The sequence below is a fragment of the Tinamus guttatus genome, unplaced genomic scaffold (genome assembly GCF_059628265.1).
Source record: "Tinamus guttatus ecotype Peru unplaced genomic scaffold, ASM5962826v1 Tinamus_guttatus_pri_ptg000649l, whole genome shotgun sequence".
In the NCBI taxonomy this organism is placed as follows: Eukaryota; Metazoa; Chordata; class Aves; order Tinamiformes; family Tinamidae; genus Tinamus; species Tinamus guttatus.
The window spans coordinates 3,939,034-3,960,432 of NW_028289183.1; the positions used below are offsets into that span (position 1 = coordinate 3,939,034).

General features: G+C 54.2%; 2 protein-coding genes across 3 annotated transcripts in view; both read left to right on the forward strand.

Annotated features, from left to right (window-relative positions):
• Positions 1-14,567, forward strand: part of RPTOR (regulatory associated protein of MTOR complex 1) — a 94,318-nt gene extending 79,751 nt beyond the window's left edge. Inside the window, exons 30-36 of one of the 2 annotated variants that reach the window (XM_088535988.1) lie at positions 2,535-2,582; positions 6,525-6,631; positions 9,016-9,143; positions 9,498-9,584; positions 11,981-12,097; positions 12,556-12,685; positions 14,093-14,567. In XM_088535988.1, the coding sequence (XP_088392114.1) occupies positions 2,535-2,582; positions 6,525-6,631; positions 9,016-9,143; positions 9,498-9,584; positions 11,981-12,097; positions 12,556-12,685; positions 14,093-14,161 (686 nt within the window). In that variant the 3' untranslated portion in view covers positions 14,162-14,567. The remainder of the gene's footprint in view (positions 1-2,534; positions 2,583-6,524; positions 6,632-9,015; positions 9,144-9,497; positions 9,585-11,980; positions 12,098-12,555; positions 12,686-14,092) is intronic. The other variant, XM_088535987.1, reaches the window with a different exon arrangement.
• A 2,669-nt stretch (positions 14,568-17,236) lies between these two features.
• CHMP6 (charged multivesicular body protein 6) lies at positions 17,237-20,972 on the forward strand. Its single transcript, XM_088535810.1, has 8 exons — positions 17,237-17,341; positions 17,478-17,587; positions 18,101-18,188; positions 18,724-18,810; positions 18,928-18,993; positions 19,248-19,328; positions 19,901-19,955; positions 20,903-20,972. The coding sequence occupies exons 1-8, from the start codon at positions 17,279-17,281 to the stop codon at positions 20,953-20,955; spliced, it is 603 nt and encodes a 200-aa protein (XP_088391936.1). The 5' UTR covers positions 17,237-17,278; the 3' UTR covers positions 20,956-20,972.
• Positions 20,973-21,399: the final 427 nt, after the last annotated feature.

Below are 21,399 nucleotides of genomic sequence, written 5' to 3' on the forward strand. Positions count from 1 at the left end.
TTTCCTCAACACCTCATGGCTCATCTCTGGTGTTTTAGGAAAGAAGTGTATTTGCTGGAACTTTGGGCTCTGTGCCTCGCAGTCTTACATGCACATAATTGATTATTAACTGCTGGAAGTTTGCAGCGTACTGTGAAAATTGCCATGGTCAAAACCTGCCTTTTGCAGAGGTGTCAATAAAGCAGGAGGAAAGCAGTAGTAATGCACTGAGTGGTGAGGCCTGAATCTCCTTAGGAGAAAAGCTGCCAGCAGCGAGCTCGAGCTGTCACCCGCAGTGCTGCTTCTTTGTCAGCATCAGCTTCCCTGGAAGGTGCTGGTTAACATTCCCCATCTCTGGATCCAGGATCTAGTCTCCTCGGTGCCGACAGCCCTGCTCGAGGGGTCGGGAGCTCCACGGGGCACTGGGTTTTCCCGGCCCCGCGCTCGGAAAGGTGCCGGCAGCTCCGGAGCGGCCTCCTTGCAGCTCCCGCCGCCGCTGCGCACCCTGCGCCGGTGCAGCCGCTGCGGCCTTCGGTGCACGGAAAGGAGCATTGAACTGCAGCAAGGTTTGTCCTTGCAAAACGGGTCAAGAGCTGAGGCAAGGGCTCATGTAGGAGTTGAATGAATCAGCAGTGCTCCAAGTTTTAGATCCGTTCTCCTCGAGATTTTTTCACCCTCTTTTCTCTGTGATATTAAGCCTGGGTCCTGTTTCCTTTGCCTTTCACCTTTGGCGCGCTGAGTTAGATGCAGAGGAAATGGTTACGTGTGAAGGGAGTCCCCTGGGAAGGGAGGCTCTCGTGAAGGGTTGTCCTGTGCCACCAGGGCCACCACCGTGGTCCAGCACTAGCCCTCAACACTGAGGATGTGTCTTTGAAGCTGGCTGCGCTCCGGAGTTTTCCTGGAGTTTGTTCACTCCTGCTATTGATTTTCCTCCCTCCCCTGCCATCCTTTTCCCCAGTGTCCTGCTCTTTTCTTTTATTTGACAATCTTCTCGACAGCAACCAAAATACCGATTTTTCTAGGGGTTGTCCCTCTAGTGAAAGGAGGAAGGGCTATGCGATACAGAAACATCCTTTGGCATCTTGGGAGGCCCCTCCAGGTTGTCCAAGGAGCAGGAGGCTGCTCCGAGAGGGCGACCAAAGCAGACGGAGGAGCAGGACGTGAACTTTTCCCTTATGCCACAGCTCACACCGTGTAGCCCAGGTTAGGAATGAGCTGGCCACAGAGCTCGTGTGTTCAACCCGTGTGCGAGGGCTGTTGCTCGGAGGTCGCCTGCTCCCAGGTAACTAAACCCCTTCCTTGGCTTCAGAGATGAGTCTTAGCTCAGTGCTGCCCTGGGTGGACCCTCCATTTTTTTCAATGTAAAATCTGTTAATTTTTGATCTTGTTCAGATCTTTTTTAGATCTGTTCTCAGTCAGCCCATGCTACACTGAGAAAGTCTCTCCAATTAAAACCAGGGTGTTTAAAGAAGCGGCGGTGCCAGGTGCTCTGGTGTGACGGAACCAGGAACACGAGGAAGCAGGAATCCCCGCTGCAGAGAGGGCCTGAGAACAGGCAGAGCTCACGGTGCTGCCAGCCCCGCGTCTGCTGGCCGCTGCCCCTGACGACACGTGCTCGTGCACGGGCTTCTGAACCCAACTGCCACTTCTGTACTGTCCCCGAGGGAAATAAACCAGCTGCCACATCCCAGTCGGAGGGATTCTGCTCTTTAAAGCCTGACAGCACTGAAATTTGGAGGAATGCAGAGATATCAGTAGCTGCTTCAGACTTACCTGCCTGCCTAGATTCCCTTCCCAGCTCCCTCCATGGGCTGTTTGCCTGAGTCTCAGCGATTTCCTCTGTCCAGGGTAGCGGAGGAGCCAGGGCACCACCTGTACAGCAGGGCCAGGGAAAGGCAGGCAGAGCAGCAGGATCTCCTGCTCCTGCAGATGCCTGGGCAAGGTTTTCCAGCATTCCCAAGAGCCACGTGGCACTTCCCTGTTTTCTGCCATGCCGCAGTGCTCTCGTGGGTTTGCGGTGGCCAGAAACGAATGTGTTTTGGTGGCTGCGCTGTCACGTAGGAGCTGGCTGAATGGAGCACCTACCAACTGCTGCAGCCCTGCGTGCTCAGGAGCTGCTCCCGAAGCTCCCAAAGCTGCTCCGTCGTGCCGGGCCTTGGATTGATGTGTGCAGATGCCATGTGGCGTTCGGATTGCCACCCCTCATTGCCCTGTGCACTGCACTTCAGGGACCAGCTCGGACAAGGGACAGTCTCCTGGCTGGAGAAAATGTAATGGTCAAAACTGCTACTGACAGACAGCCGGAAAACCTGCTTTGCCTGTGGCAAGTGCCGCTGTCGAAGGCTTCCTAGGAAAAGGGTCGGTGTTTCCACCAGTGCCTTTTCTCTGGACGAAGGCATGTGCTGCTCTCGGTGCTGCTGCTTCTCTGTTATGTTCTTTTCCTTTGCTTTGAGTTGCTTTTTCTAATCCTTTTTTTTTTTTTTTTAAGATTTATTTTTGCTCTGGCTGACCAACTTACCCTTAGCATCTCCCCCTTAATCCCTGTCTTCTCACAGGTCTGGCCCGAAGGGTTTCAATCTATCTTGACAGAAGTAAGCAGGGAGGTGAGTGCCTTCTTTCCTGTTTCCTATAGCCAGCCGGGGTGGGAAGGATCTCCTCGTCCGACTCCTGGTCGGTTGGTTGGTTGGTTGTTTTTTGGCGTGGTTTGAATGCCTGCTGGGGCCTTTCTGTCCCCAGAGAGCTCTGCTGCTGCTCCCTCTCCGTGCTCTCCGTTGTCCGTAGGAGCGGCGGGCCGGGCCCCGGGGATGCGCGTGTGTCCTCGCCGCGAGAGCAGCCTGGGGGCTTTTCTGGGACATGCAAGTGTTCCTAGGAAGATCGTGAAGCATCCTAAACATGGAAGTGGAATGACGGGCTCCGTTAGCCGCTAAGCTGATGCGTTTCCTTTGCTGCGTTTCCTTTGCAATGCAGTTTTGCTGCAGAGAGCCCGCGAGCAGCAGCAGCTGAGCAGCCTTTCCTGGGAGGCTTAGCAGAGCGGAGCTAGCCTTTTGGCAAGGGGCTGCCTGGCAAATGGTACGAATCCCGGCCTTCCCTATGGAAAGGAGGCCAGCGGGAGCCCCCGGGCCTTCCCGCACGGCTGCGTGCGCCCACGCAGGGGATGGCATTCCCGCATCGTTCCCACATCATTCCCACTGCACGTGCAGGGAGCGAGGCCGGGGCGCTGCCCCCACGTCCACCGGCGCCTCCGGACGCTGAGATCAGCCCTGCTTGGCTGCAGGGATTCCCTGCTCGGGAGCCGGGCTCGGAGCAGCCTGGGGAAACCCTAGCCGCCCCGCGCAGGATCGATACCGCTGGCTCTAAGCAATCAGCGCGCGGCCCCACGCGCACGGATAATGCGAATCCATGGGCAGAAATCACCAGCGGCTTCTGGCCAGGCATCCACATAGCACAGGATGCAGAAAAAGGCTCCTCTGCCTGGCCAAGGATGTGAGAAAAATGCATGAGGTTAACCATTTGCTTGACAGCAAGGCACATCCTCCATAACTGGTATAAAATGTAGTGGTTTTGTCACCAAGGGACAGGACAGGGAATTCCCTAGGGAGCTGCAGAGCTGAGCACGGGGCAGCGTCATGGCAGGGGGGCTCCCAGGAAAGGCAGAGGATTCCTTCCTGGAGAGAAAGGGAAAGGGAATCTCTGCACGTCTCCCAGGGATCAGGGACTGTTCCTTTGGGTGAACCGCCTTAGATATGGTCACCTTTTTTAGCTGAAATAAAACAATCGGAGTTGTCTCTCCAGCGTTCGGGGTTCTTTAAATTGGATCCTCGGTTCCAGGTACTCCTTTTCCCTGGCTGTGCATGGGCCTTGGCACGGGCCAGGCGACGCTTCTTGGAGGTGTGCTGTGGCCATGAATGTGGAGTGAGGTCACCCGGCCCTCCCGCTGCTCCCTGGAAACCTCAGGAATTCCTTACAGGAAAAAATGAATCCTACCCCGTGGTGCATTGCGGCCCACGGAACCGGGCGGCTGCGTTTGGGCCGTGTCGTCCCCTCTGGGCGCTCAGGGTGTCCCCTCCGTGTGCCGGCCCCCCGAATGGGGGGCCGGCACACGGAGGGGACGCCCCGAGCGCACAGAGGGGACAATATGGCCCGCAGGTGGCACCGGGACCAGCGGGCCACATTGCCCTGGGCCAGGAGCGGGCTCCGCGTGCCAGGCCTGCGAGCCAAAGCGCAGCAGGCGGACGGTGCTCTCAGTCGTAGCATCCTGCAGAAGGGCCCCTGTTAATTAAAAAGGAAATGGCAATTAGCATGGAGTCCCACGCTTGCTTCTCGGCCTAAAATCCTGGGAAATTGGCGTAAAAATATGAGCTGTGCAACGAGCCTTTTCCCCGCTTCTCTCTAACCGTGGAGTCTCTATGGGCTCCTGAACCCTTGTTCTAGCTGGTGATTCCTTCGTGAGACATCTCTACGCTGCTTTATGTAAAGCAAAATCCTTCTGGGGCTTCTTCCCTCCATAAAATTCTCCCAGGCTCCTAGATTCCATTTCTGCATGTTCTCTATAGATGCCCCGAAGCAAGCCCAGCACCAGCAGCCCCAAAGATGCCATCGTAGCTCTGAGGGCATCATCTCTTGGTCCTTGTCCACAAGGAGCGATCTGGGCCCCTCTTGGGGGTTGTCACTGCAGATCAAAGTGGCGAAAAGGATGGTCTTCAAACTGGGGACCGTAACTGGAAAATTGGGAGCTCTAAAACCGCCTAAGAGCACATTGCCTACTTAACTCCATCAGCGATGGTAATGGCGATATCTATCTCAGCCTGCCAGTTTTATCTTGTCACATGGGCCATAAACAAGATGACAAATGAAAACACTTTGGTGATGTTTATCATCTAAATCACTGGCTGCTTGTTTGCCTCGGCTCTCCAGCACCCCCCGAGCTGCCGGGCGAGCTGAAGGAGCAATCAATTTAGCTCGCACGATGAAGATACAAGCTCTCAGCTTAGCTGAGAGCCCTGAATTTCCTGCAGGAAGATGAAAGACTGTCAATAAACGTCAGTAATCTTCTCGCGGGTCTGGATGCAGGGCTTAGGAGGGGGAGGCAGGCGAGGCGCTTCCCTGGGTCTGTGCAGAGCAAGGTCGTGTCATGCCGGGCTCATCGATGCCCGGCGGCAGCACCAGGATGTTGGGTCGGGCGAAAACCCCTCGCAGCAGTGACAGAAGCGGGTGCGGGGGTGTTTGCAGTTCCTGCTGGGGCTGTTTCTTTAGGAGACAAATCCACGCTCATCCCTGTTTTGGAGCAGCTCCTCGTGCGTGTCTCCTGCTCCGTGTGCAGGCCCCGCTCCGTGCTGGCTGCAGCATCGTTGTCGGCGCCGTGCTCTCCGTGCCTGTAAAACACTGCAGCTTGCCTTGCAGGAGAGTGAAACGCTGCTTCCGCAGGGAAAGGAGCTACTGCTGCTGTTTGCCCAGGGAAGAGGAAAGCAACCATGCAAAAGCTGAAGTTCTTTTCAGGTTCCCTGCTTAGACCTTCTAGGTTGTTTATTTAAATGTATGAATAAAAATCTCCCTGGAAAATCCACAGATTCGGGGTCAGTCAGCCTCTGAGCATAGGAAGGAAAAGCTAATTGCCGAACAGCTGTGCTCAAACAAGCAGTTCGGGCCGGGCAGCAGCGCATAGGTGGGGCGAGAAGTCCCTTCTAATTAAATGTGCTAGAATTGCTCCGTGGAGATCACGCCGCCAATTAGGGGTTTCATTTCCTAAGCCCGAAGCAGGTGTTTTGTTCCCATCCTCACATGCTCCGTAGCCAGGAAAGTCAGCTCACTTCATGCCTTTGTGTACATTTAATCTGCACAGTGAGAAAAGAGGTGAAATACTCTGATTTTTCTCTAGAAATTGCCATATCAAGAAGGTTCAATTAGTTCATACCATTTACCAACCACTATGTGAGCAGGTGCCCATTTCAGGTGTTTCGAGGATAGAAAATCCCTTGTAATTCTCTTGCAGCATGGATGGGACTTTCTTCTGGACTTCAGCTGGCAATCAGCTTACACCCTCAAGGATGGGGATCAAGAGCTCTTGGAAGCGTGTTTCAGCCAGTGTAGTTGCTGATGGGTCTCTTCTGCCCACATAGCAAATAGTTTTCTACTCCTACCAAGCAATTTGATTCAGTATCTTGCAGCAGTCACTTTGCTGTTCTTTGTTTAGAAATGTTTCCTCTTAGCCACATATTTCTATGAGAATAAAAACTAGGGTAATCTGGAGGGGCTCATGCCTGGTCGCATGCAGTGTCACCAGGTCTGCTTCAGTCATCGCTTAGTCTGATGTTCTCCTAAGGGTCTAATAAGAAGTAAAAGACGTATCTTGGACTCAAATCCAGGACCAATGGATTTGATCCCATTTGGAGGAGGTATTGAGGTGTGTGTGTGTAATTTTAAATTTCCTCTGATGATGAGAAGGTGTGCTCTAGTGTAAGATTACAAAGCCTGGTGTTTGCACGATCCTGCCCTGCCTCTGCTGATGGGGAAAATAATCTACGTGTCCTCCCTGTGTTTTATCTTAGGAGCAGGAATGGTAGTCGACTGGGAGCAAGAAACGGGGCTCCTTATGACATCAGGAGATGTGAGAATAATCCGGATATGGGACACAGATCGGGAAATGAAAGTACAGGTAACACGTGTGTGTGTGTGTCCCATTTACCTTTCCCTGTGGCTGAACATACTGGTCCCAGGTCGCACTGTGAGTTATCACCCGCATGGCCAAGGAGCTGAGAACTTGTCTGTGAGGAGCTGGCAGGTTCCTGCTCCTGCATCCGCTGCTTTCCAGCTTCTGGACCTTGTTAGAAGATAAATAAAAATGCACAAATACGTAATAAGTGTTTCACTTCTTTCCTGGAAGTGGCTGCAGCGTGTTCTGACTGTGCAGGACAGTGCTCGGCAGAGGTCTGTGCCATCCAGGGCCAGGCAAGAGGCCACTGACAAGCTTTTGTATTAACATATAATTGAAACAGAACTAAAAAAAATCTTGAGAAAATTAAGAGGTGAGTTGGGTAGTCAGCTTTGCTGCTGAGATCTCTATGATTCTCTGGGAAGCAAAGAGCGAATCTGGAGCAGCGTCGCCCTCGAGCCTGCTGGCCACAGCGCAGCCACCCCTCGCAGAGCGACGCAGCGAAGGCTCTGCAGTTTGTAGCCAAATAAAACGTTTTGGAGAATCATAAGGAGAAGCAGCAAGTCCATGAGAATGAAGTCAGCATGCTGGAGGAAAAAGGAAGTCTTCAAAGCTTCTAGAAATTAATTACCCCTGGGTGAACATTAATTATGGCACTTTGACCCTGCAGTGTAGCATAATTAAGCCTAAGTTGATCTTAATTACTATCACTATTATTTTTTTCTATGTAAATTAGGGAACATCAAAATTGAGAAGATGAAAATCTCCTCAGTGAGGATGATTAATCAATGTACTGAAATTATCTAAAAACATGTTGTTTCTTTTTAATTGCAAAGAGCGGTTTTGCTGAAATTCAAGTGATTGAAACTTCCTGACTCAGTAGCACTGGAAAGCTGAAATTCAGCACAAAGAGCAGGAAAGCGAAGAAACCCAAGCTAAAAAAGGTGCCTCCCCACACTTTGAACTACAGAGAGCCCTGCTCGGGGAGCACTTGGGTTGTAGCTGAAGAAGCAAATACTTCATTTTCACTCCAGCTGATTGTTCCTGCTTCAAAAAGGATCTGGTTTTAAGCAGTTAGGGTAATGCATAAACTGTCCAAACAGCCCCCAAAGTTGGGTGCCTCTAGCCAGCAGCTACCTCACTCGTCTGAGGCTGTGAATAGCAGCTAGGAAAGGTGAATGTGCTCAGCAGCAAAAATAGGATGGAAGTGTGAAATTAGCTAATGCAGTTCTAAAGTGCCTCCTTGATTGTTATCCTATTTTTAAAATGTTGCTTAGTTTTTCTCCATTTTAACTGAAGGTGTTTCTCTTCATAATGGTTGTGGACATTATTCCAAGCAATTCCTTTGCTTATAGCAAGTAAAAGAAGGGAGAAGTTGCAGCGTTAGAGTAAGAATGCAAGGCGTGCTCTAGCACAGCTGTACTTGCAAGCTCCGGTTGTTTTTTCCATGGGTCTTTTCCCATGTCTTTTTGCCATGCTGTCTTGGCCAAAGGCAGGAGCTGGGGCTGGTGCTGCCCATGCAGAGAGGCTCCTTGGAGACCTGTCCGTGTCCCTCTGCACAAGGGAGGCAGGGGAAGCTCAGCACCAAGGAAGGAAACGGCTGCAATTATCATTAAAGGAGAAAAAAAAAACCATTTTATTGTTTCCAGGGGGCAAATATGGTTTCTGTCTCACACAATATTGTGAGAATACTGTGAAATGAAAAGACTTGTTGTACAAAGCTTTTCTTCTAACATACCTGGTCCTGCTAGGGGTTCTGCACTGCTACACTGTCTGCCATCGGGTCAATTAGGCCTGGCTTTATTGATAGGAAATAGTTCTCCAAACGGAACTATTATTTGCTCTGCTTTGCGTTCTGCTTTTTGGGGTTGTTTTTTTAAGCTTCTTTTCTGAGAGGCATTTTAATAACTTCCCAGAACTTGTTTGGATGTTCAATCAATGCACAAAAAGAGTGAGTACCTTGCAGCCTTTTCCTTCAGCAGAATTCTGCATAGGCAGCACTGCTTGTAACGTACTCTGTTTGGCTGTGTGTGCATTTATGTACACGGGTTTTGCTCCCTTCCGTGGCTTGTCTCTTCCAGATGTCTACTGCTTATCTTGCCACTCCGGCAGCATTTGCAGCTTGCACCCAGCAAAGACGTTTTATGGAGAAACAATTCCCCTGGGCATTTATTTTAACCAGTTAGGTATTTTTACAACAGGCCTCACCTTGAGTGATTTGCAGAAGCCCATCTTTGCTAGCACTTATTTGCTGGGACTGGGAGTTGGGAAGAAACGTAGGGCCCCCCTGGAGCCTTCATTCCCGTGGGGAATGGCTGCGCGGGGATGGGGTTGGGGACGGGGACACCGCCGGGTGCCCACCTGAGCTCGCCGTGTGCTCTGCCCAGGACATCCCCACGGGCGCTGACAGCTGCGTGACCAGCCTCTCGTGCGACTCGCACCGCTCGCTCATCGTGGCCGGCCTGGGCGACGGCTCCATCCGCGTCTTCGACAGGAGGATGGCGCTGAGCGAATGGTAACGGCGCTGCCCGCGGGCCCTGCCTCCCCCCCGCACGTCCCAGAGCCACGAGGAAGTTTGCAGTTTCCACCCTGGCGTCAGGGGCTGAAGCGGCTTCCTGGGAAAACATCAGCGTTTCAGCGGGTGCTTTCCTGGCCTTCATGGTGCTCCCTAAGATACTCGGGGCTGGCAGGGAGCGCGGCATTTGGGAAAGCCACATCCCAAAGCTTGGGGGCAGAATCCATCCTCTCCTGCCCCTCTCCCGGGTGGCCAGCTTGGCCCCCCTCTCCAGGGTGCGTGGGGTGCTCCCCCATCCTCCTCCTCCTCCTCTTCCTCATCCCATGAAACCTCTGTGCTCTGCTTGCTCCGCAGCCGCGTGATGACCTACCGCGAGCACACGGCCTGGGTGGTGAAGGCCTACCTGCAGAAGCACCCCGAGGGCAACATCATGAGCGTCAGGTAACGGGCGCTTGCAGCCCCGGTGCTTTTCCTCCCCTCACCCTTCAAGACGGCCAGAGCAGGAGCCGGAGAGGCTGGAGCACCTCGGCCCGGCGCTGGCCTCGGAAGTCAACGCCAGCCTCGCTGGGAGGAGGCAGCGCGGCGCCTTCCCGAGAGCCCCTTCTTGAGGTTTCAGAGCGAACGCGGCGGGCTGCGCGCTGTCACGCGGCGCGGAGCTGCTCCCGTGGGCGGCCGGCGGCTCCGAGGGTCGCGGAGACGCGGCGCGAGCGGGAGGGAGCTTTGCCTTGCATCTGTTGGGCATATTGCTGTGTGGGATTACTTCACCGTCTAGCAATTTGGTGCACATAAATCCATTTCTGCTGGCTGGTAAATACTGAGCAGAGAGCAACATATATTTATTTAGCCATTAAAGAACGGCAGAATATAATTTATTGTTACAAAGCCACTGTTTGCACACAGAGAGGCTCTTTTTCTTGATTGCAAAATGAGAACAAAATATAATATGCTGGGATGCAGAACATTCCCGAAATGGGGGCTGGGCCAGCAAAAATTTATCAAGATTTTCAGAAAGGGGCTTAAATGATGCAGCTGCCAGATTTGTCAGGCTCACGTACTGCAGTTCTTAATCTTCCTGTCTGTAATCTCCTCCCGCCGTGGCAGGGTCAGGCCTGTGCTTGGCCTGCCCCTGTCTGCAGCTCGGCCTTTCATCCCCTCCGGGTCCTTCTCAGCAAGTGCTGCCTTTGCTCAGGACTGAGAAAGGCCGAGGAAACGTCGCATCACGGAGAAGCACAGAGGGAGTTTTTCCCAGGAGCAGAGAGGCGGCTAAAACACGAGATGGGCGAAGCAAGCCCGGATTCTGCCGCCCTCTCCTGCCTGGCTCTGCTCCATCACCAGCAGCACTTCCAAGATGCTCAAGTGGGATAACACTAAAGTGCAGAAGTGGGACTTCAGGACAGGGTCTTTCTACTCTCTTTTGAAAACTGCATCTGGTTAATCAGCAGATCTGCTTCCATGTGCTGTGGGTGTTGCTAGAAAAGCTTCTCCAACGTCTTTGCAATATCCTGGTTTAGTACCTTAGCTGTTGTTGACCTGTTTTAATTATTAGCTGAAGCACCCGTTGCTGTTCTGCTGGGACGTACTTTATTCTGACCCTGTTCTCCTCTGTGCTCCTCACACCGCAGGGCTGGACTTCCATTTTAAAGCTCTTACCTGCTCTTCTAGTACATCCAGAACCATTTCTGAGTAAAATTCCAAGCTTGAAATGAATCGGCTGTGTATTTGATCTCTCTCTCTCAAAAAAAAAAAAATCCATCTAGTCTTTAGGATCTAAATCAACCTGAAGCTTAACTTGTCTTGAGTTCAATTATGTGACAGCAGAAATTACAGTATTTAATAATGATATAAATAATCCTGTAAAACAGCCTTCTGATCACTACTAGAAACTCCAGAGGTAAAGAGACTGAAGGAAATATGCATCTTAATGCTTTGTACTTAATTCTGTAGAGTGATTCACAGTCACATACGGCCACCAGTGACTTGAAAAAATACAGTAACAGTTTGTCATGCCAAAAGCCTTATTTCTCTACTAGTAGAATCAGATCAGATGAATTGACTCTGAATTCAGTTTCCATAAGAGACCTTTCTGTTTGTCTTTTCCTACACCAGTCAACAAGTGTCTTTAAGAAGCACAGAAGAGCAGATGTTCCATAACAAAAACTTCAGTCCTCTGTTCCAGAAACGCAGAACAAGATGCCCCCTCTTCACTTCTAATAGACTTGATTCTGCTGATGCGTTTCAGAGATGACTTAACAAGAAATCACGTATTTGATGCTTGATCTACTAAGCACAGCACCTTTTCCCTGCTGCTATTGCTTTCTCCACCTTCTCTCCTGTGATAAGTCATTAATAGGGTGACACGTAGCCCGTGTTACGCTGGGTGCACCGAGTGCCTTGGACAGCACAGACTCGTCCATCTGTGTGCACACAGCTGGCTGAGTGGATGGGACCAGCAGAGCCCATCTGCTTACACTGTTCTAATACAATTTTCTGCTGTGAAAAGGAGAAGGAATCTGGGTCTGACATGTAGCTTAGGGTATTGAGAATGACATAACAGTAAAGGCACTCATAGCCAGTGACGGGCTGAAAGTGATAAAAGTAATAATGGATCCCTCCCGAGGGCACGGGCAGGGCTGTCTGTGCCACACTTAATGCCTTGCGGATGGCGCTGAACGGCAGGGACGTGTGTGGGGACTCGGTCGCCCGGGGAGGAGGCCTCGCTGTGCTGCTTTGCCCCGATTCCCCGGGCGAGCTGGGGGCCCATGGATGGGCACAGGGCCTGCCCAGCTGTGGGACGTGGTCTGGGCCAGGCTGACGCTCTGGAATCTCTGTGTTGGCAGCGTGAACGGAGACGTGCGCTTCTTTGACCCCAGGATGCCCGAGTCCATGAAGGTCCTTCAGATAGTCAAGGGGCTGACGGCTCTTGACATTCACCCGCAAGCCAACCTCTTTGCGTGGTAAGTTCTAGCTTCACCCCTTCCATCCCTGGAGTGCTCAGAGGACAGTTGGTCTCTGCAGTCACCATTCGTGGGGTTCGGTTTGGGTTTGTGCTGTTTACTCTCCCCGTGAGCAGTGCAGCTTCGTCCCCATGTTTGCAGGTGAGGTCTTTGATCCCCCGCATGCAGCAGTGGAACCTCTGCACGGGAGCCATGGGGAAAGGCGCCTGGTCTGTCCCGCTGCCAGCAGGTTCCTGCTGGGAACATTCCTGCCCGCTGGGGCTCCCAGCGCCGGCTCCGCAGCCGTTTCCCTTCACGGCTGCCGGGGACCCCGTTTTCCACGAGGGCATCGTGTGCTGCCCCACGGTGGCACTGCCAGCTCTGTGGGTCAAGTCCCTTTGTGAACCTCTTGGGACCGTTGCAGTTAAGCGTTACCAGAGCCTTCTCAGTGACACCAACTTCTCTTTATTCGTTTGCAGTGGCTCAATGAATCAGTTCACTGCAATCTACAACGGAAACGGAGAGCTGATCAACAATATCAAATACTACGATGGTTTTATGGGACAAAGAGTTGGAGCCATCAGCTGCCTGGCTTTCCATCCTCACTGGGTCTGTGTTGTCTCTTTCTGGAGCTTGGGATTTCGGGGGGGATGTTGGTGTTGGAACAGGGAGAGGTGCAGAGTCTCCTGCAGCACCAAGGGCTGCTGCCCCATCCCGGATTTGTGCGGGTCTTGGAGCCTGGTGCTGCAGGCTCTCCCAGACAGGGCTGCATTGGAGCTGCAGCCAGCGCCGCGGCTTTAGGCCATGCCCGTGGGGCTAGCGCGGAGCCCCCACGCGCTGGCCCTTTTCCCCGGGCCGCGCTTGCCGTGGCGCTGCCGGGAAGCCGGGCCGATCCCCGTCCATTCCGCAACTTTCCATGGAGCCGGTGGGAGAGGTGCAGCCTGGCAGCGGCAGCCTGCGGGGCTGCCGAGTGCTGCAGAGCGCCGTGTCCCCGCGGCTGCTTCCACCCGGCGCTTATGTAACGCTGCTGGAAGACCTAATGCTGTGCGGTAGGAAAACTGCTTGTCAGAAAAATAAAGAGTTCTGCAAAAATTACAGGCATAAGCTGATGAAATATAAAGTGGCTTGGAGTAAAAGGGAAGTTTCTAAATATGCCCCTGCTGAGCTGACTCTGCAGCAGTGGCCAGAGAGAAGATCCGGTCACTGCTTGGGTAGGAGGCAAGTGCCCATCTGCATTAGGGACTTCTGCTCATGCTGAGATGAGAATAAGTGAAGGAGACAGACTGAGAAGGGGTAGGAAAAACAGGAGGAGGTTAAAGAAGGCATAAACAGGCAGTTGTGTTAGAAACCTGCACATCAGAACTCAAATATCTGTAATGGGAAAGAACAGTGGGAACGAGAAAAGACCTGAAGGGGAGGAGGAATGAAATATGCTGAGATTTGGTGCTGCCTGGGCTGGGAAAGATGTTTTTCTGCCTAGGTTATATGGGCTTATATTCTGGAAGTAACAGGGTTAAAGAAGAGCTTATCTCCTCCTTGGTTTTGAAAGGTCACTTTGCAGCAAACCAAACAGTGATTTTGCTATGTTGCAGTGTGCGGGGAATAGAGAAAGAAGGGGCTAATCGCTTGAATCTTCTGCTTTTTCAATATGCAAACAACCGAAGCCCTGTCTAGCCCAGAGCCCCAGGGCAGGAGCGGTTCCTGGCCCTCCCGATAGCGGGAATGCTGATTGCCAGCCCGGGACGCTGCTCATAACCAGCAGATTTGCAGTCATTCGGAAAAATTATGTTCGGCTTTGGCAACGAGTAGTCACCGTAATTTTTCCCTCTGGCTGAAATAGGGGTGCGTAACTTGCCGGCACGGTGTATGTGCTAGCAGGAATGTCATCAGAGCTGCGTTGGCAGATGCACTTAAGAGCTTTCTGGGTGCTCCTGCTGGAAACGTCGCCCATTACCGTTTTCTCCCCTTACTGCGCAACACCTGAGCGTTTATCCCTGTTTTGCTCTCTTTGCACAGCCTCATCTGGCAGTCGGAAGCAATGACTACTACATCTCAGTGTACTCAGTGGAGAAGCGGATCAGATAACGGCTCAGGGCAGCGGCACTGGAGAAAGGGAGTCCCAGCGGTCAGGGCCGTGTCTCACCTATAATGTACATAGCGAAATTATCGACTTGAATGTTTAGTGTTGGCTGCTGCTGCAACCCATAACTTGAACATTTTTGTTTCTGACTTAGCTACTGATGATTTTGACAAGGGGAAGAGAGACAATCTCCTATTTTTTTTTTCAGCTGTATCCTCTAAAAGCTACAGAAAAGGAATATTTTATTTTTGTTTCCAGTGGTTGGCTTCTCTGTTAGAAACACGGCTCCTGAGCTTGGAAGGACTGGATGAGGCAATACCCTTGAAAAGGGCTTTTTGTTTTAGCCTTTGCTTTTGTTTTGCTGGAGCGTAGGTCGCTTTAAGGAGCAAAGTCGGGACTCGCCTACAGCTCCGTGCGTTCGACCAGACCTTGGGACCCTCCGGCCGCTGCCACCCGGGTGATGGGACGGCGGCCGCCCGGCGGGAGCCTCGTCCTCTCTGCAGCCCCAGGGAAGCCGGGATCCTGCGGAAGGGATCGAGGAGGTGACGGGAGCAGGGCCACCATGCCGCAAAGCTGCACAGCCAGGAAAAGAGGGGAGGAAAAACCCCGGACATCTGCAGCGTCCCGGCGAGCCCGGAGCGAGTCGCCAACGGAACCGCGTTCCTGCCGCGCGCGAGGTGTGGGACACGAGGACGCGCGCGCCGGGGCTGTGCGTGCAGCCACGAGCAGCCTGTGCCCACGGCGGGCACGACGTCGCGGCCCGGCCTTGTGCCCGCGGAGCTGGCAGGGACCCGCACGCGCTGAGCACGGGGAACGGCCCCGCGCCGTCCTCCTGCCCCGTGCGATGAACGTCCCCGTCCCCCGAAAGCTGGAGAGCGGCGAGGGGAAGGGCTGGGTGACGCCGGAGGGCAGGTTTCCCTGGAGAGGCGCTGCCCAGGGCCGGCTCTGGCCAAGAAGAGCAGAACTTGTGCAAAAATCACTGGCGGAGCGGAGCTGCTGCATGTGGAAGTCCCCAGCGTCCCCTCGGCCGGCGCTGGTGGCTCTGCCTGGGACGGGGCTCACAGAGATGGACACGCGAATGCGGGTGGAGAAATGTCCCGTTGTGGCGCCTCCGGTGCGTGTCCCACCTCGTCGCTGCTCGTTGTCTCCCGGATAATTGTGTTTTCCTGCGCGGGTGGCCCACGCAGCAGCCTCGGCGGTGGCCACGTGGCCCTTCCAGGGGCCGCCGAGGACGCAGGTCCCCGGGCCCGGCCGCGAGAGCCTCCCCGCGAGCCCCTCGCCGCCTCCCCCCGCTCCCCAGGACGAATCAAAGGCTTCGAACTCGAGAAAAACTACCCCAAAGTCCTCCCGGAGTTACCAAAAGCTAATTATGGTCTAAGAGGGCTCCCGCGGCCCCGGCGCGGCGGGGACGGCCGCTCGGCTCCCCTAACCCGTAACCCCCCGCTCGCAGCCCGGTTTTTAACCCCGATCAGTGTGTGTGTCCGCGGGGCGGCCGCGTTTCCACGGCTCACGCAGAGATTCAATCATGGAGTTTAACCGAGGATCCGGAGAGCATCCTACCTAAAAGTTCACTTATCTCTATTTATTTTACAAAAATTTAAAAAAAAGATATTAAAAAAATAAAACACACGATTGTAATGTGAGAGTAAAGCAATTACAAACAATAAATGGTTAATAAAAAATAAGTGCGAGCTGCGTCTCGGCCTGGTGCGGGGATCCAGAGGGGGCTGCCCTGGAGCCTCTGGAGCAAATCCCGCTGGGATGTCCGTGCCGGCGGGTTCGGGCCCTGGGGCTGCACACGGGAATGGGGGGGTGCGGGGACCTGGGGACACTGCAGTGACCTGGGGACACACACGGGGCGATGCAGGTGCGGAGGGGTGGAGGGACATGGGGACCCCGTGGGGACACAGGGCGGGTGCAGGTCCTTTTTGCTGCCGTGGCTCTGTACTTCCCCATCCCCTTTTCCTACCCCTATACCTCCCCAGTCCCTATCGTCACCTCTATACACCTCCTATACCCATACACCTCCCCTATAGATCCCCTGTAACCCTCCTATACCTCCCCTTCCCTATATATCATCCTCATACATCTCCTATACCCCATACCTCCCCTATACCTTCCCTATACCTTCTATACCTCCCCTGTACATCCCCTATAACTCCCCTTACACATCACCTCTATACCTCCCCTTCCCTATATATCATCCCCATACATGTCCTATACCCTTATACCTCCTCTATACCTTCTAAACCTCCCGTATACCACCCCTTCCCTATACCTGCCCTGCACATCCCCTATAACTCCCCTCTCCTATACCTCCCCTATATCCCGAATACCACCCCACACCTCCCCTATACCACCTATACCTCCCCTATATCTCCTATACCTCCTATACCTCTCCAATATCCCCTATACCTCCCTTATATCCCCTACACCCCCCTATACCTCCCCTATATCTTCCCTATATCCCCTGTACCCCCTATATCCCATATACCTCCCCTATATCTGCTATACCTCCCCTATACCCCCTATACCTCCCCTATATCCCCTATACCTCTCCTATACTCTTCATACCTCCCCTATACCTCCCCTATACCCCTCATACCGCCGCTATACCCCCCCTATACCTGCCCTATATCCCCTATATCCCCCATACCTCCCCTATACCCCCTATACCTGCCCTATATCCCCTATACCTCCCCTATATCCACTATATCCCCCATATCCCCCATACCTCCCCTATATCCCCCCTACCTCCCCTATATCCCCCCTACCTCCCCTATATACCCTATATCCCCTATACCTGCCCTATATCCCCCATATCCCCCCTACCTCCCCTATATCCCCTATATCCCCCATACCTCCCCATAACCCCTATACCTCCCCTACATCCCCTATATCCCCCATACCTCCCCTATATCCCCTATTTCTCCCCTCCACCGCCGCCTCCTCCCGCCCTTCGCCGCCCTCCAGCGCCCCCAGGCGGCTCCCGGCCTCTCCGCGTTCCCGTTCGCGTTCGCTTTCGGCGGGGCCAGGCCCCGCGCGGCCGCCGTCGGCGGGGCGGGGCGGGGCGGGGCGAGGGGCGGTGCGGGGCCGGGCGCGGCGGCGGCGGCGGCGCCGCCATGGGGAACCTGTTCGGGCGGAAGCGGCGGAGCCGCGTCACGGAGCAGGACAGGGCGGTGCTGGTGAGCGGGCCGGGCCGGACCGGGCCGGACCGGGCCGGGCCGCGCGCGGTGGAACGGGGCCTCCCCTCCCCGCGCGCCCCCGCCCCGGCGCCGCCGTTCCGGGCCGTGACGGCCGCGTCTCGTGTCCCCCCCGCAGCAACTGAAGCAGCAGCGCGACAAGCTGCGGCAGTACCAGAAGCGGGTGGCCCTGCAGCTGGAGCGGGAGCGCGCGCTCGCGCGGCGGCTGCTCGCGGAGGGCAGGAAGGAGTGAGTGCGGCCGGGGCGCGCACGGGAACGGCCCCGGGCACCGGCGCCGCGTGTCGCCGGGGTGCGGGTGGCCCTGTCCCTGGTGCCCGTGGGAGAGGGGAGCCCAGAAAAGCGCGGGGTTTGGGGGGCCGCTTCATTCCTCTCCTCCCCAAGACGTCCCCTATATCCCCGCTACTTTCCCTATACCTCTCTGCCTCTATATTGTCTATACCACCCTTATATCCCCTCTTCTTCCCCTATACTTTCCCTCCCCTGTACCTTCTATACCTCTTATATATCCTCTATACCTCCCCTCCCCTATATCCTCTATACCTCCCTCGTATCCTCTATACCTCTCCATACCTCCTATACCTCCGATCCCCTGTAATTTCTCTATCTTCTTCCCCTATATCCTCTCTACCTCCCCTATATCCTCTTTACCTCCCCTCCACTGTATCCTCCATGCCCCCCGTACCTCCCCTATACCTCCCATACCTCCCCGTGCTGAGCTCTCCTCTCCCTCGCTCCTTGCAGGAAGGCTCTGCTCCTGCTGAAGAAGAAGCGCTACCAGGAGCAGCTCCTGGACAAGACGGAGAACCAGATCAGCAACTTGGAGCGGATGGTACGGAGCAGCCCGCGCTGGGGACCGGCCGGGCGCTCGGGATGAGGGTGCCCCGCACGCCCCCCGGTCCCCGTCGCACCCGGCCGGGCTCAGCCCCGCGGCGCCGCTGTCACCGAAACCGCCGCTGCGCCCCGAATGTGCCCCCAAGAGTCGAGCGGTGACGTGTTTAGAGCCAGCAGGGCGGGTTTTGCTACCGTGTCTCGTAAATCGCTAAAACTTTAGTCACGATGTTCAAGGGAAGTGGGAGCTGCCCAGGCTCGTGGCTCCTTCTTGCCTTTATCATGGAGTGGCCGTGGAAACCGTGGCCTCAGGCCAGGCTGGTGGCTGGACATCAGCTGGAGGCCCTTTGGGTTCGTGTTGCCCGGGTTAAGGGCATTTTGTGGCTGCTTCCCGCCGAGCTGGTGTCACTGGAGCCCTGTTCCCTGGCGCTCCCGCCCCCCTGCTCCTTGTGGCATCCTTGGGGATCTAGTAAGTCCGTGTCTGCTAAATGATGGGAATGTGGCAGCCTGTAATGCTTCCCTGCTTCACGTTCCAGGTGCAAGATATTGAATTCACCCAGATTGAAATGAAGGTCATCGAGGGGCTGAAAATCGGCAACGAGTGTCTGAACAAGATGCACCAGGTGCGTCCGACCCCGTCAGCCACGTCCATCCCCGCCGGGGACGGGGCAGTCCTGCGTGTCGGTACCTCTGTCCCTGCAAGCTGGACTTACGGACGGGCTTTTGCCTCTTTTCTCCAGGTTATGTCAATAGAAGAAGTGGAAAGAATCATAGGTGAAACCCAGGACGCAGTGGAGTACCAGAGGGTGCGTACTGCGCGCGTAGCGCCGAGCAGACAGACCATCACACGGGGTTTATGTGGGCTCCCTCACAGTCCTTACCTCGTCCAAGAGACCTTCAGTTTGGAATTTGCATTTCAGTTCCCTGCAGAAAAAATAGGCTTGTTAATTTTGAGCTTTTGAGTGAAACCAGGTTTACACTGGTTTCGTTTGTGCACTTGCCATAGAGCTTCTGTTGCTGCGCTGTTGTTGTCTGGAATATCTTTTTCTGTGTTTTATAGCAAATAGATGAGATACTGGCTGGCAGCCTGACTGAAGAAGATGAAGATGCCATTTTAGAAGAATTAAATGCCATTACTCAGGTAGGCCTAACCTGATGGTGTAACCACGTCTTTTTCCCCACTGCTGTTTATCTTTCTGCCAGACATCCTGTTCCTACCCATTCATGCCCCATTCCAGCATAATCAAACATCAAGCTAATTGCTCTGTGCTCAGGAGTCATTTTTTAGGTGTTGCACTTCATTTGCTGTCTGCTACACTCAGCCCATTTTTGGTCTTGCTGGATAAATATTCCACTTTACTAGATGAAGCCTGTGACCATCCGGGATTGTGCCCAGATAAGCACAAGTTGGTGTGTGCTGTCACCCACACGTCTTTGTAGATACCAAACACTGGTTGGGCTTCACCACAGGACACATGGAGAGGCTTTGCAGTTAGCAATGCTTTGAGGACTTGCACAACCACTGTCCTGTCATGACGGAAAAGAGCCTGCTCTTTTCCTGCAGCTCTAGGGGAGATGTTGGTTTGTATGTGGAATCTCCTGTATTGATATTCACCTTCCAAGACATCTTTGCACAGAACTGTGGCACAGAGCTCTGTGCCAGAGCCCTGCACGTGGGCTGTGTGTCATGTGTCACCTTTCCTGTTCCTGCAGGAACAGATTGAGCTTCCAGAAGTTCCTTCGGAGCCGCTCCCAGAAGAGGTTCCAGGTATGCTGTCCTTTTTGTTCTGCAGCTCTGGCTTCTCGCGTGTGTTCTCAGCTCTGTCAAATACTTTGGGATCCTCAAGCGTTGTCCCAGTACGTATGAAGGAATCCACACTTTGGTTTAAGCTGGTTTGGGCTGTAAAAGCTTCCTTCGCACCCACTGGGCTGCAGTGTTACCCTCAGGACCCAAGGCTCTAATCTCTTCCTCTGCTCAGCTGGCATCTAGTTATTTGTGTGAGTTTCCCACCTTTTGTTGCATCTGGTCTGTAATCCACTTTGTACATGCTGCGAGACCTCCTGCTGCGCTGGAGCACCCTGTGTGTGTCCAGTGAAGAAGCTCCTTGGGGAACTTGGGCCTTCCTTGGCTGCCTGCCTGACACTCGAACTGGCGCCTGGGGGTCGTCCCAGTGTCTCGCTAATTAAGGACAATTATTGTCTCCTGGGACACCAGACACTAAGCCACACTTGCAGAGGTCAGGTCTCTGATGCTTGTGGAAGCCAGAAGCTATAAGAAGCCTCTGTGTGAAGTCTGTCCTGAGGAAATGTGGGGTACTAGGAGGAGGGTTGTTTGTTTTTTAAGTCCTTTTTCAGTAGTCTCTAAGGGTGAGAAGTCCTGCCCGTGTGCTGAGCGCAGGACAGGAGGACAGGCCCTGTCCCTGCTGGAGCTGAGCCCGTTGCCATCCCTGCCAGGGGGCAGAGGGGTCTGCTCTGTGTAGAGCTGCTGCTTGAGACCGTGCGCTCCAAAACCACCCTCGGAGCACTGGGGAGAAGAGACCCTGCGGGATGCGCAGGATTAATTCGCAGTGACTGTGTGCAGTAACTTCCCAGGCTCTCCACAGGCATTTGTTGCTTTGTGAGGAAAGGGAACACGAGTCGTAGCTCATTCCTGGGTGATGACGCCGGGAATTCTTCGCTTTCTGTTTCTGTAACAAGTTTCTCTTTCCTCCACAGAAGCGTCACCCGTCAAGAACAGGCCCAAAGCAGAAGCGGTGGCGGCCTCTTAGCTCCAGCCTCTGGGGCTTCCCCCGTCCCTCTCTCCCGGGACAGTTCTCCGTCCCAGCACGGGCTGGGTCCGAGCGGTGCCTCGGCAGCATCCCAGCTGTGCTGGGCGGATCGTGGAGCAGGATTCCCTGTGCAGGGTGGGGAACCTCGGCTGATTATTGCTCTTGTATCAAGATTATTTTCTAGTGCTTTCCTTTTTTGTAACTTAAATCCTAAACTCACTCAGCTGCGCTGTCTTGGGATTAAACAACAACTCTAACCTTCCAAATCCAAACACTCTCTTTAGGTTTGGCTCAGCTATAAATCTGCCTGTGCTCTGGCTGCTCCTGCGGGAATCCTGCGCTCCGCGTGCCGGCGTGTCTGCCTTCGGCACCAGGCGTCGGGAGCGCCCCTGCGCTCGGAGCCCTCCGCGCCTCTCCGTTGCCTTCGGTGCTCTCAGTCCCTCT